The 13,549-nt window shown below is 43.3% G+C and overlaps 1 protein-coding gene across 3 annotated transcripts in view; it reads left to right on the forward strand.

The window, feature by feature from the left end:
* Positions 1 to 13,549, forward strand: part of mocos (molybdenum cofactor sulfurase) — a 261,052-nt gene that overhangs the window by 182,204 nt on the left and 65,299 nt on the right. For all 3 annotated transcript variants that reach the window (XR_013500329.1, XM_078237017.1, XM_078237026.1), the window contains exon 9: positions 5,990 to 6,152. Coding sequence is in view for 2 of the 3 variants with exons in the window: in XM_078237017.1 (XP_078093143.1) it covers positions 5,990 to 6,152 (163 nt within the window). In the remaining variant the exon portion in view is untranslated. The remainder of the gene's footprint in view (positions 1 to 5,989; positions 6,153 to 13,549) is intronic.

The following is a 13,549-nucleotide window of genomic DNA, read 5'->3' on the forward strand; positions in this document are numbered from 1 at the left end:
ACTCTAATGAATGCCTAGGCTCTCAGCCAGCCTCATTATGCATTGTTGGCTGATTGATTGACAGTGGGGTTGGTGGGTGCAAGCCCATAGCTTGACATGCAAGGTAAGAGGGACATCAAGGGTGAGGGACCTGAGGTAGCATGAGTTGGCAGGGATGGGGTGTGTGTGTGTGTGTGTGGGGGGTGGGGGGGGGGGAGGGGGGGGGGGTGGAATGAATGGTGTGAGGGCAGTTCTTTATTTTGCTGTCATATCACAAATGGGACAAAGTCACTCGGCAGCCTCTGTGGTTCACCTCCAATTAGCACCACCTCCCTCTCCCCCACAAAACCTCTCGAGTAGAGGTTTCTATCACAGGATTAAGTCCTGTGGTGGTGATAGGGAATATTTTGCATCGTACAGGCTGTTGGGAATTTGCACCGTATCAGGCGACCCCCAACCTCATTAAGTTTGCAGTGGGGAACTTTACAACATTTCATGTGGCCGGCGGCTGGACGGCCCATGTCCCAGCATGATATCCATAAAAGGTGTCTGTACGTAACTGAACCACCTTTGAAGAAAGAAGATGGACTTCCAGGAACATTCTTAAGTTGGAAGCTGGACCTCCTTGAAGACACTGAAGCTGGCAGACCCACCTGATTAATGCTCCCCATACCCACTGCTGCGTGTTCCAAGATCCACAGTTGCTGGAGATTTCCACCCCAAGGCTTTCTTAAGGTAACTGCCGACATGTACACACCACTTTCCTCCAGACATGTTTTGGACTGGCATGATCTCCCACTGAAGGTGCAGACAATCGGGCATGTGGGAAAGGGGTGATCACAGTTGGGCCTTAATCTGCATCCCATTAACGGGATGCAGACCATTTCATGCTGGGCTCTGATGGGAATTATGACTCAAAATGATGGGTGGGCGGGAATGGAAGATTCCAATGTTATTTTAAGCTGACATAAAACAGATTGTTGTTTCCTACCACATTGTTGCTCCCCTCATCCACCATTAAACCTGCCATGGGGGGGCACGGGAAAATTCCACCCTCCGTCTTTGCTTGCACTTTGTCCTGTGGTGGATGGGGTGGGTTGGAAAATGTCATATGGCACTTCATAGAGGCATAACTAAACAAAAGAGATGCCTACACCCCATCTTGCACCAAGTCTCACTTAGCCACATTCGTGTCATCACGGAGTGATGATAGCACTTGAACTACAACAAATTTACTTTAAAATGTTCATTCTCATATTTAACTCATTTTATGGTCTCCATCCTCCCTATCTCCATGAATTCCTCGAGCCCAAAAAACCCCCAAACTTTATTCCTTTGATTCTGATCTCATATATATGCCCTGCTTTCCCCACTGTTATAGAGTCATAAAGGTTTACAGCATGGAAACAGGCTCTTCGGCCCAACTTGTCCATGCCGCCCTCTTTTTTAAATCCCAAAGCTAGTCCCAATTGCCCGCATTTGGCCCATATCCCTAGGCTTTTCCCTGCAGCCCTTTTTAAACAAAGGCACAACATTTGCCACCCTCCATCTTCAGGCATCTTATCCGTGACTATCGATGATTCAAATATCTCGGCTAGGGGACCCGCAATTTCCTCCCCAGCCTCCCACAATGTCCTGGGATACACTTCATCAGGTCCCGGGGATTTATCTATCTTGATGCGCTTTAAAACTTCCAGCACCTCCTTCTCTGTAATATGTACACTCCGCAAGACATCAGTATTTATTTCCCCAAGTTCTCTAACATCCATGTTTTTCTCAACAGTAAATACTGATGAGAAATATTCGTTTAGGATCTCACCCATCTCTTGTGGATCCGCACATAGATGACCTTGTTGATCCTTAAGAGGCCCTACTCACTCCCTTGTTACTCTTTTGCCCTTTATGTATTTGTAGAAGCTCTTTGGATTCTCCTTTGCCTTATCTGCCAAAACAATCTTGTGTCCCCTTTTTGCCCTCCTGATTTCTCTCTTAACTCTACTCCTACACCCCCTATACTCTTCAAGGGATTCACTTTATCCCAGTTGCCTGTGCCTCCTTCTTCTTCTTGACCAGGGCCTCAATATCCTGAGTCATCCAGGGTTCCCTACTTCTGCCAGCCTTGCCCTTCACTCTAAGAGAAATATGCTCACCCTGAACCCTGGTTAACACACTTTTGAAAGCCTCCCACTTACCAAACGTCCCTTTGCCTTCCCACAGACTCCTCCAATTAAGTTTTGAAAGTTCCTGCCTGATACCATCAAAATTGACCTTGCCCCAATTTAAAATTTTAACTTTTGGGCCAGACCTATCATTCTCCATAGCTATCTTAAAACTAATAGAATTATGGTCACTGGTCCCAAAGTGATCCCTCACTAACACTTCTGTCACCTGCCCTCCCTTATTTCCCAAGAGGAGGTCAAGTTTTGCCTCCTCTCTAGTCGGAATGAGAAATTCCTCCTGAATACACTCAACAAATTTCTCTTCATCCAACCCTCTAATACCATGGCTGTCCCAGTCAATGTTGGGAAAGTTAAAATCTCCGACTATTACCATCCTATTTTTCTTGGAGCTATCTGTAATCTCCTTACATATTTGCTCCTCAATTTCCCGCTGACTATTTGGGGGGCCTATAGTACAACCCTATCAAAGTGATTTACCCCTTATTTCTCAGTTCTACCCATATAGACTCAGTGGCCGAACCCTCGGATATATCCCCTCTCAATACTGCCGTGATGTTTTCCCTAATCAAAAGTGCAACTCCCCCTCTTCTCTTATCTCCTGTTCTATCTTTCCTATCGCATCTGTATCCTGGAACATTGAACTGCCTGTCCTGTCCCTCCCTTAGTCATGTTTCAGTAATTGCTATAATATCCCAGTCCCATGTACCCATCAATGCCCTGAGTTCATCTGCCTTGCCTGTCAGGCTTCTTCCATTGAAATAAATGCAGTTTAATCTGGACTTCCTTTGCTCTGTCTTGCTTTTGCCAGATCTGTCTGGTACTAGGATTACTGACACTGCCTTTACTACTTAATATGCTCTCTTTAACTTCTGTGCTGTCCTCAACCTTTCCTTCTGTCTCCCTACTGCTTTGGATCCCACCCCACTGCCAAACTAGTTTAAACCCTCCCGAATGGCTCGAGCAAATCTTCCCGCCAGGATGTTAGTCCCCCTCCAGCTCAGGTGTAACCTGTCCCGCTTGAACAGGTCACCCCTTCCCCAGAAAAGATCCCAATGATCCAAAAATCTAAATCCCTGCCCCCTGCACCAGCTCTCAAGCCAGGCATTCATCTGCCTAATCTTCCTATTCCTACCCTCACCGGTAGTAGTCGTGAAATTACTACCTTCGAGGTCCTGCACTTTAGTCTTCTGCCTAACTCTCTATATTCACACTTCAGGACCTCATCCTTTTTCCTACCTATGTCGTTGGTACCAATATGCACAACAACCTCTGGCTGCTCACCCTCCCCCTTAAGAATGTCCTGCAACTGCTCAGAGATGTCCTTGACCCTGGCACCACAGAGGCAACACACCATCCTGGAGTCTCGATTGCAGCCATAGAAACGCCTGTCTAGCTGAGTCCCCTATTACTACTGCTCGCTTGCTCTTTGCCCGACCCTGCTGTACAGCAGAACCAGGTGTGGTGCCACAGGCCTGGCTGCTGCTGGTATCTCCCCCTGACAGGCTGTACCCCTCAACAGTATCCAAAACGGTACACCTGTTTGAAAGGGTTTTGGCTTCAGCAGTATAGGCCCTTTGTACCTATACACCTCTCCTTCTCCTTCCTTGAAACCATCCAAAACTTCAATTCTTTGGTGAAGCTTTTGTCACTCCTTCTAACACCTTCTACTTTAGCTCAGTGTGCTTTTTGAATATAAATCTCTGAAATGCCTTTTCTACATCAAAAATGCTACTGTAATGCACGTCGTCGAATTTGTTCACCCTTCAGTTGACTATTCACTGCACTCTTACCCATCTCCAAACAATCCACCATTGCAAAAGAATAAATACAGGCCAGTATCATTTGTAAAACACAAGTTGAACTTTGGTCCAAGTGCAAGGTTCAATGTTTGATCAACGGATAACCAAGTTCCACTGCTGGAACTTGTAATCTATTATTTTAAGCTCAAAATCAATATGAAGACCTGCTGGGGTTGAATTTTCATGGGTTGTTTGCCAATCATCTGAGGTAACGTTGACAGTAAATTCATGGAAATTCAAAGAAATTACGTAAACAGGATTTACACTATTTCTGTACATTTTCTCTGTTTTGATCCATGAGTAATCAGTAGAATCCCTGAAGAAAATTATGCGCCTGTCCTTATTGAAGGACCAAAGCTTTTGTGGAATACGATTTTATTTAAATTAGAAGTCACTTCTGTTATCATTTATCTTTTTTAATAAAATGGTATTTGCTAGAGATTCGGTTTAGGGTACCAGAGGATAGCTGTGAAGCTCTCTTTTCTACATTTTTGATCTGACATTTTGAATTAGTATGTTTTATCATCAAAGCTGTTTTTGAAAAAGAACTGCTTTGAAGTTGTGTCTGGGATGTAACAGCAATAAAAATAATTCCATTTAAAAGCGGTATTGAAGTGATTGAACATAGTTGGAATGGAAGCCTCAAATAAATGAATCTGAATGATCAGAATGCTTATTGTTTTCTGAAAAAATATAGAAAGGTGCAGGGCAAATGCCACATGTTTATTATATTAATAAGTGCCATGAAGTGAGTCTATTTCAAAACCTTCAAAGAATATGCTTCCCATATCAGAGTGAAATTCCTTTACTAACAAAGACTTGCTTTCTCATATATGAAGTTTCCCAAAATTCAGTATTTTGGCTGAGGGCATCCACTTTGCTAAGGCATTTTAGGTGACTAGTTTCTGGTGATCAAATTAACATTAATTTTGGGGATTGTCTTTCAGCCACCACAGCAAGATTATTTCAATCTGAATTGGTGAAAGTGAAGGAAAATCAGCAGGTCCCAGAGCCAGGTGCCCTCCACCTGCCATTATATCATCAAACCTAATCTGCAGACATTGGTATGCCAATGGGAACTTGTTCCACAAGCACTAGGTTTTTACAGAGCGAATTGCAGATCTGTAAAAACTCCAACAAACAACTGGCAGCACAGGAATGGCACTATCTGGGTGGAATTATTTGCAGGTCCTTTCCCTGCATTTCCTCCCAGTTTCATTTTGAAGCTGACCCCGCAGAACCGGGATGATCCCAACCTCTGTGTAAGCCAAGATCAGCGACTTCCTTTCCCCCGCAAGCCCTTCCCCTGACGTCCAATGACCTTTTTGGCGACACCTTATTGCAGGCTAGCAAAGAATCATCTGCAGGTTCACGGTCCACACAATTCCCACTGAATGGTTACAGCAGCTGTATGTCACTGCACTTCTGCATTTTCCAAACTAGAACATCATTGGTGACAATGATGTGGCCATCCTATAATCTTTCCTGCATATTCAAAAGTTATCATTTGACAGGCAGCTAGATTATATATTGATTTTAAGTCTTTGAAGATATGTGAGGGACAAGAACGGTGTGAGGAGTAAAATGACTTCTGTTCACATTTGAATGTCTTGTGAAGAGGAGCAAGTTAAGTAAAAAACTGTTATCAGTAAAAAGGACAATGAACTTTAGGGTTAAAAAAAATTATTTTAGTTTAGTAAATCTGCTATCCTTACCCAATCTGACCAATATATGAGTAAAGTCCCACACCAGAGTGGTTGGCTCTTAACTGCTCACTGTAGTAGCCTAATAAGCCACACAGTTGCCATCTAGGAAAGGGCAATAAATGCTAAATTTACCAGAACAACCTACATCCCAATTTTTTTTTAAAGTTGCAGGTGGCTTACAGTGAAGTTACAGAGCAGTTTTCTTTTGCACTAAGAATAATGTATATGCAAGAATTAGTTCTGCTTTGACATGTATACTATGATTTCTTTGTGTGCTGTTTGCAGTGTGAAAGATACAATTGTGTCTTTTTCTATTGCTTTACAGGTTAAGAAGTGGCCCATTGGAAAGCAAGGCTTATTATATGATCGTAATTGGATGATTGTCAACCAAAATGGTGTCTGTATTAGCCAAAAGCAGGAGCCAAGACTTTGTTTGATACGTCCACACATTGACCTAGATCAAGGGATCATGACCATCAATGCAGAAGGTTAGCAATTTATTAGAAAAGGCAATTTGAATGCTCCTGGTCATTCCATTGTTTAGATTTTTTCTGGTTTTTTTGAATTCGATCACAAGTGCTGAGGGAGTGCTGTTCAGAGGTGTCTCTCAGGTGAATGTAAAAGATTCCTTGGCCAATATTTATTTCTCAACCACCATCTCAAAAAAATAGATAATCAGGTGATTATAACAGTGCTGTTTGTCAGAGTTTGTTACGTGCAAATTGGTTGTCATGTTACCTACATTATATCAGTGACTATATTTCAAAAAGACTTCATTCGTTTTAAAGTGCAGAAATCTCCGGTCTCTCTGCTGCTGCTGTCAGCGAGAACAGAGAATTTGGCGCTCAGCCAAATCTCCATTCACAGCAGTGGGGACCGGATAATCCCAGCTGCGGGCGAGGTTGGAGAATTCTGGCTGATACAACCAGTGGTTGTGAAATGTGTCATATAAATAATACTATTTCTCTTTTTCTTCTTTTAAATTTTGTGCCCAAAATAACTGATATCAGCACTGGAGAATTGAATATGTTTTCATAGAATTCTAATTTCCTCACAGTATCAGGAATGGTATTACCACTCCAAACCTAGCTGGCATAGTAAATGACAGCCTTCAAAGGTTATTCATGTGGATTTGAAATGAAACGTATATTGTTAAGTTGTATTCCCACTCCATTACCAACCTGCCAATAAGAGAGGAACCCATATCTGGGCCTTCATCACAATCTCAGATGAGCAATCCTTTTTCACATCTCACCAACAACTTATGCTAATTTTTGCAGGTATTTTTTGCTGTCTTTTCTACTAGAGAATAGGAAATCCTTTCCTGACCGTACATCTGTTTCATCTCAGTATAAAGAAGCTTCATAGTCAAACCAGCACCTTTTTTTTAACCCGGAAGCACTTATTGTCACTGTTCCTCCACCTACTATTTGACATAATAGTTCCACCCTCTTTCTCATAGAAATAATCATAGAAACCCTACAGTGCAGAAGGAGGCCATTCGGCCCACCGAGTCTGCACCGACCACAATCCCACCCAGGCCCTACCCCCACATATTTTACCCACTAATCCCTCTAACCTACGCATCCCAGGACTCTAAGGGGCAATTTTTTTAACCTGGCCAATCAACCTAACCCGCACATCTTTGGACTGTGGGAGGAAACCGGAGCACCCGGAGGAAACCCACGCAGACACGAGGAGAATGTGCAAACTCCACACAGACAGTGGCCCGAGCCGGGAATCGAACCCGGGACCCTGGAGCTGTGAAGCAGCAGTGCTAACCACTGTGCTACCGTGCCGCCCTCAACCACTGTGCTACCGTGCCGCCCTCAACCACTGTGCTACCGTGCCGCCCTCTAGCACCAAACCATGCCCAAGCCAATTGCAGAAGTATCTGGATTGAGGCTTGGGCGCTGCTGCCATTCCAGCAATAGCTCAGCAGTACATACCCATTCACGGTGGCAGATGTTTTTTAAATAAACGTGAAGACTAGCATGTTCTTTCTGCCTGCAAAGAACAGGGCCTTGTGTATTAATAGGTGCAACTTCCAGGTACACAACTGCACCAGACTGAGCCCGACTGACAACCTTATATTGGTTGTTGGTGTAATTCTTTGCACACGGAGGATTATTTAGCAAATGTTGTCCAGTCGTAGAATCACATCCAATGTTGGACACAGGCTGGTTGAGTACCTTGTCCATTGCGAACAATGGAAGGGACATACTGTTTGATACGATCCGACACTCTTTGGGACATGCAGCATTGATATGTAGCATCACACTGCCACTGAAATTCATACATCACATTACTCATTTGTGTGGTAGGCAGAACATCATTTTGGCCTGACAACAGCATCCTGTTAGTGGTGACTATCACTTATGTTGCATAGTAGCAGCATGAAACAACTAACTTCACCTGTTATTCAATGTTTTGAGCTCCCTTGCCCTCCCAGGGTAATCTAAGGTAGATTGGGCATTTTTCAGGGACAAATGTGTTGGCCTTAGGCCTATTCATGAGTTTGCGCAATATGCAGCACAAAATAATCTGATCAGGGTATTCATGACCCCACAGGGTGTCTTTGATGTACACTATTACAATATGAAGCTTGCAGTGTGAGCAAATGGCTCATGCTCTATATATAAGGTTGCTGATAATGCCAATTGTATTGTGTGTGGAACTGTAAGAATCCCGATGCGTATATTGACCAGTGAAGGTACACTTGTGGTAGATCATGATAGAGAACTCCCTGGCAGATTTCCCAAAAAGTACATCAAGGAAGGGGTGTTAATTTGCTCCATTTCAAAGATGAATTTGAGTGCAAAATGTATCTCATTAAGACAGAAAAGGAAATTATTACATGCTGCAATGGATTTAGATATATTGCCGGGGAGGCGATGGCCTTGTGGTATTGTCGCTAGAGTATTAATCCAGAAACTCAGCTAATGTTCTGTGAACCCGGGTTCAAATCCCGTCATGGCAGATGGAGGAATTTGAATTCAATAAAAAATATCTGGAATTAAGAATGGACTGATGACCATGAAACCATTGTCGATTGTCGGAAAAACCTATCGAGTTCACTAATGTCTTTTAAGGAAGGAAATCTGCTGTCTTTACCTGGTCTGGCCTACATGTGACTCCAGAGCCACAGCAATGTGGTTGACTCTCAATTGCCCTCCAAGGGCAAATAGGGATGGGCAATAAATGCTGGCCAGCCAGCGAAGCTGATGTGCCATGAATGAATATAAAGAGAATCACATTATCCACATATTGAAATATGCAAGGTTAGATTCCAACACATTTCTCATGGAACCCAACAAAGATGTTTGCGAGAGCTGGACCTGGAGGGGATCCCATGGCAATACCACCAAAAAAAAATCCTTCTAGTTTTCCCATGGCACTTTAACTATCCTGTTCTCTTGAAAACTGCTGGTTGCCTTTAGGACCTGGGATTTGCTCAGGCATGTTCTATGGCCAAAGTGCTTGGCTCAGTTACATCCAATAGCTACATCCTTTATTTAAACGAGATGGTAGAGAACAAGTTCAGGCACTCAGTTCCCAGACCCAACAGAAACACTTCTAATGCAGTCCGCACTGATTTCCCTCTTGGAGAGGAAGGTCAACCTAAGGTTGTCTTGCATCAAGCAACATACATCTCTCACTGCTTCCCTGGGGAAGCAGAGCCTTCTCATGCATTGTACTTCGCAGAATTGCAGATGTTTCCTCTTTGGCCTGTATACATGGCTGTGACTGTAAGGGCAACCTGCATGTTGACTGTCCAGCTGCTTTACTGTTTTCTACCTACTCCTTTTCCTCATCTTCCTCCTCCTAGAATCGGAATCCTACTTAAATTATAGCTGAAAAATCCTATGGCAAAACCACTTTCACAGAAATATTTATCGTAAGGTACTTGTAAGCAGGAAAGCTGATTTAAGGACAACACTTAGGGGATGAATTTTTTCAACATGTAATCTAGTCTGCCACCAAACTTCCACATCTAAAAGGTGTTTCTGCCCTTTCCAGTACTGATACCCAATCAAGGAGATGGCCTTTATATTAAATAAGACTTAAAAAAATAAGTTTCATGAAAATCTCAGCAAAAATCAGGAGAGAGGACAGACAGCAGTGTGCCCGTCATCTTTCTGTTGCTAAGGCATTCTGCCAGTAACAGGTATGGTGTCAGATGCTGCACCACCACAGAGGTCAATTGTGCCACTTAAGTGGCCAGTTAAGGGCTTTTTCCCACATGAGGCATTTTACCAGTGTCAGGTGGGTGCTCAATCACATGGGGAGACCACCTGATAAATACTGTGGGCTCTGAGTGTGTGGAAGGGAGGTGGTTTCCCTCCCTATCAGACATCCTGTGATCCACGGAGGAGCCCTGCGAGGGCAATGGCCAATCTTGCAGCACACTACCTTGCCCTCCCCAACCACACCTCCCAGCCCTCACCAACTACACCCTCCACTGTTCTACACTGGTACCTGCCTGACTGCCCCAGTAAGCCGGACCCTGACCCTTGCTCTGAGGATGGTGTCCATGCTGGTTATCCTGTTAGGGTACAGTCCTAGATCTGACCACAGCTCTAGGTCGAGCTGCTGGAACTGAAGAGCTGCTGACCCTTCCATTGACCAGCAGCTCTTGGAGGTAGAATCCCATCCCTCAAAAGGACGGGAGCCTCAATGGCAGCTCATGCTAGTTCCCTATGCAATCCAGTCAGATTTTCCCCAAATGGTCTTGATGGGTTGCCCCCCAGTTTCTAGTCATTCATCAGGACCACCAAAGAAATCCAGTTGTGTATGTGCAAAGAGTCATTGCTGTGTAGAATACTTGAACTGGAACCTCCCAGAGGGTATGATACTTCCCATTTTAGATTCATGCCATGATTATTGGATCCTATAGTAAATGATGATCATACTCTCAGCCCAAATTTCTTTATTTGCAGTCAGCAATAAGGAGGCCAAGTGACTGCACTGCCTCAGTCGAAAACCTTCCAACAGTGCTTTTACTGGAGGGAAGCCTTCATAAAGGCTAGTTTAGTGTCTCTCCAGTACATCCAGATCCACAGCATCAAAGGAAACGTCATCTCCATGCTTGCAACTGTGATCATTGTGAATAATTATAATTCACTTTCCTGCAGCTTCTCCTTTTATGAACAACTATAGTATTTTAAGAGCCGCTGCCTCTCAGGAGTTTCCAATCCTCAGCCAAGTGTGTTACAGCTCAAGTTCCTGTGCAGCACAGTCTGTAACCTATTCAAATTGAAGATTGCTATATTTGCCACAACCTGGCAATGTAGTTCTGTTCATTCAATTTTAAAAGAGCGGATATATAAATAGTTGTCAGTGGGAAATGACTAATATTTGTTTCCAGCACCAACATTCTGCAAAATGGAACAATATGTTTGAACAAGTCAGCTGGACCTGTTGATTAATGTTACAAATATGAAGTTTGCAATATTGTTATATTTTGGGACTGTCTCTTTAATTCAGGGTAAAATGGAGGAACAAAGGAGGTCTTGAGACTTGTTCTGAATTCTGCCCGACAACAAGCCTGGGTGGCTTGGTTGTTAAAGGTTAAAAAAAGTGGGGGTGCGGGGGGGGCAAGTTGATTTACTAGGAAGAAATATATATATATTCATATATATATATATTCAAGATATATTCACACCTTGTAAACAAAGACCAGAGCAGCTGTCTGTCAGTCTCCAAGTTCCAGGGAGGTGTTCGTAAAGTCATGTTTTATAAATGTTTATAATTTAAACTACCAATTTAATTCCAAGATAAAATGAAGTTGAGGGCCTGAGGATAGCTAATTAACATTTTTACCTGGATACAAGGCCTATGTGATTCACATTGCCATGGAGTTGGTCTTTAAGAGGGGAAGGGTCCATAGAAAGCCATTGTAGGGTTCCATTGCAAGTTTTCCTAAAATATCACTGAACCTTACAGACAGGGTCAGTATGCAAGAATCTGAGTGTGTGTGAAAGAGAAAGAGAGCAGAGAAATAGAGGTAGCAAATCTTTAATGTTCACCAGGTAGGATGTGGGTTGGAATGTTCAGTCAGATTGAAGATACCAAGTGCATGGGAGTTTAAACAAAGCTGGAAGATTTGGCTAGCTTTGGCTAAAGGGAGGAATCTCCAATTCATCCCTCCCTGTAAAAGTAAGGTTGGGGAGTAGAGTTTATATGATTGAAAAAAAAAGGAGCTGAGAATAACTGGTTCTTAGTGAATTATGTGTCCTCCACTTAAGGGACAGAGTAATGTATGGGGGTTCCGTTGTTGTAACATGTTATGGGGGGTCTTTTCTGTAGTTTGGAGTAGCATTCGCTTTTGAAATACTGTTTATTCAATATTGCTTTTAGTTTGTTCTTACAGTAAAAAGCTTTAAAATGTGAAATTTTGTCATACGATTCTTTTAGTCATTCACTGGAAGTTTGAATTTATTTTTAAAAGTTATCAGTCTCTACATGGATCGTAACATTAGTAAGCCATTTAAATGATACTATCTTTGGGAAAGTCCCAGAGGATTGGAAAATCGCTGTTGTAACCCCACTGTTCAAGAAGGGAACAAGAAAAAAGATGGAAAATTATAGGCCAATTAGCCTAACCTCAGTTGTTGGCAAAATTCTAGAATCCATCGTTAAGGATGAGATTTCTAAATTCTTGGAAGTGCAGGGTCGGATTAAGACAAGTCAGCATGGATTTAGTAAGGGGAGGTCGTGCCTGACAAACCTGTTAGAGTTCTTTGAAGAGATAACAAATAGGTTAGACCAAGGAGAGCCAATGGATGTTATCTATCTTGACTTCCAAAAGGCCTTTGACAAGGTGCCTCACGGGAGACTGCTGAGTAAAATAAGGGCCCATGGTATTCGAGGCAAGGTACTAACATGGATTGACGATTGGCTGTCAGACAGAAGGCAGAGAGTTGGGATAAAAGGTTCTTTCTCAGAATGGCAACCGGTGACAAGTGGTGTCCCGCAGGGTTCAGTGTTGGGGCCACAGCTGTTCTCTTTATATATTAACGATCTAGATGACGGGACTGGGAGCATTCTAGCCAAGTTTGCCGATGATACAAAGATAGGTGGAGGGGCAGGTAGTATTGAGGAGGTGGGGAGGCTGCAGAAAGATTTAGACAGTTTAGGAGAGTGGTCCAAGAAGTGGCTGATGAAATTCAACGTGGGCAAGTGCGAGGTCGTACACTTTGGAAAAAAGAATAGAGGCATGGACTATTTTCTAAACGGTGACAAAATTCATAATGCTAAAGTGCAAAGGGACTTGGGAGTCCTAGTCCAGGATTCTCTAAAGGTAAACTTGCAGGTTGAGTCCGTAATTAAGAAAGCAAATGTAATGTTGTCATTTATCTCAAGAGGCTTGGAATACAAAAGCAGGGATGTACTTCTGAGGCTTTATAAAGCACTGGTTAGGCCCCATTTGGAGTACTGTGAGCAATTTTGGGCCCCACACCTCAGGAAGGACATACTGGCACTGGAGCGGGTCCAGCGGAGATTCACACGGATGATCCCAGGAATGGTAGGCCTGACATACGATGAACGTCTGAGGATCGTGGGATTATATTCATTGGAGTTTAGGAGGTTGAGGGGAGATCTGATAGAAACTTACAAGATAATGAACGGCTTAGATAGGATGGACGTAGGGAAGTTGTTTCCATTAACAGGGGAGACTAGGACGCGGGGGCACAGCCTTAGAATAAAAGGGAGTCACTTTAGAACAGAGATGAGGAGAAATTTCTTCAGCCAGAGAGTGGTGGGTCTGTGGAATTCATTGCCACAGAGGGCTGTGGAGGCCGAGACGTTGAGCGTCTTCAAGACAGAAATTGATAAATTCTTGATTTCTCGAGGAATTAAGGGCTATGGGGAGAGAGCGGGT

Source organism: Mustelus asterias, chromosome 2, assembly GCF_964213995.1.
Source record: "Mustelus asterias chromosome 2, sMusAst1.hap1.1, whole genome shotgun sequence".
NCBI lineage: Eukaryota > Metazoa > Chordata > Chondrichthyes > Carcharhiniformes > Triakidae > Mustelus > Mustelus asterias.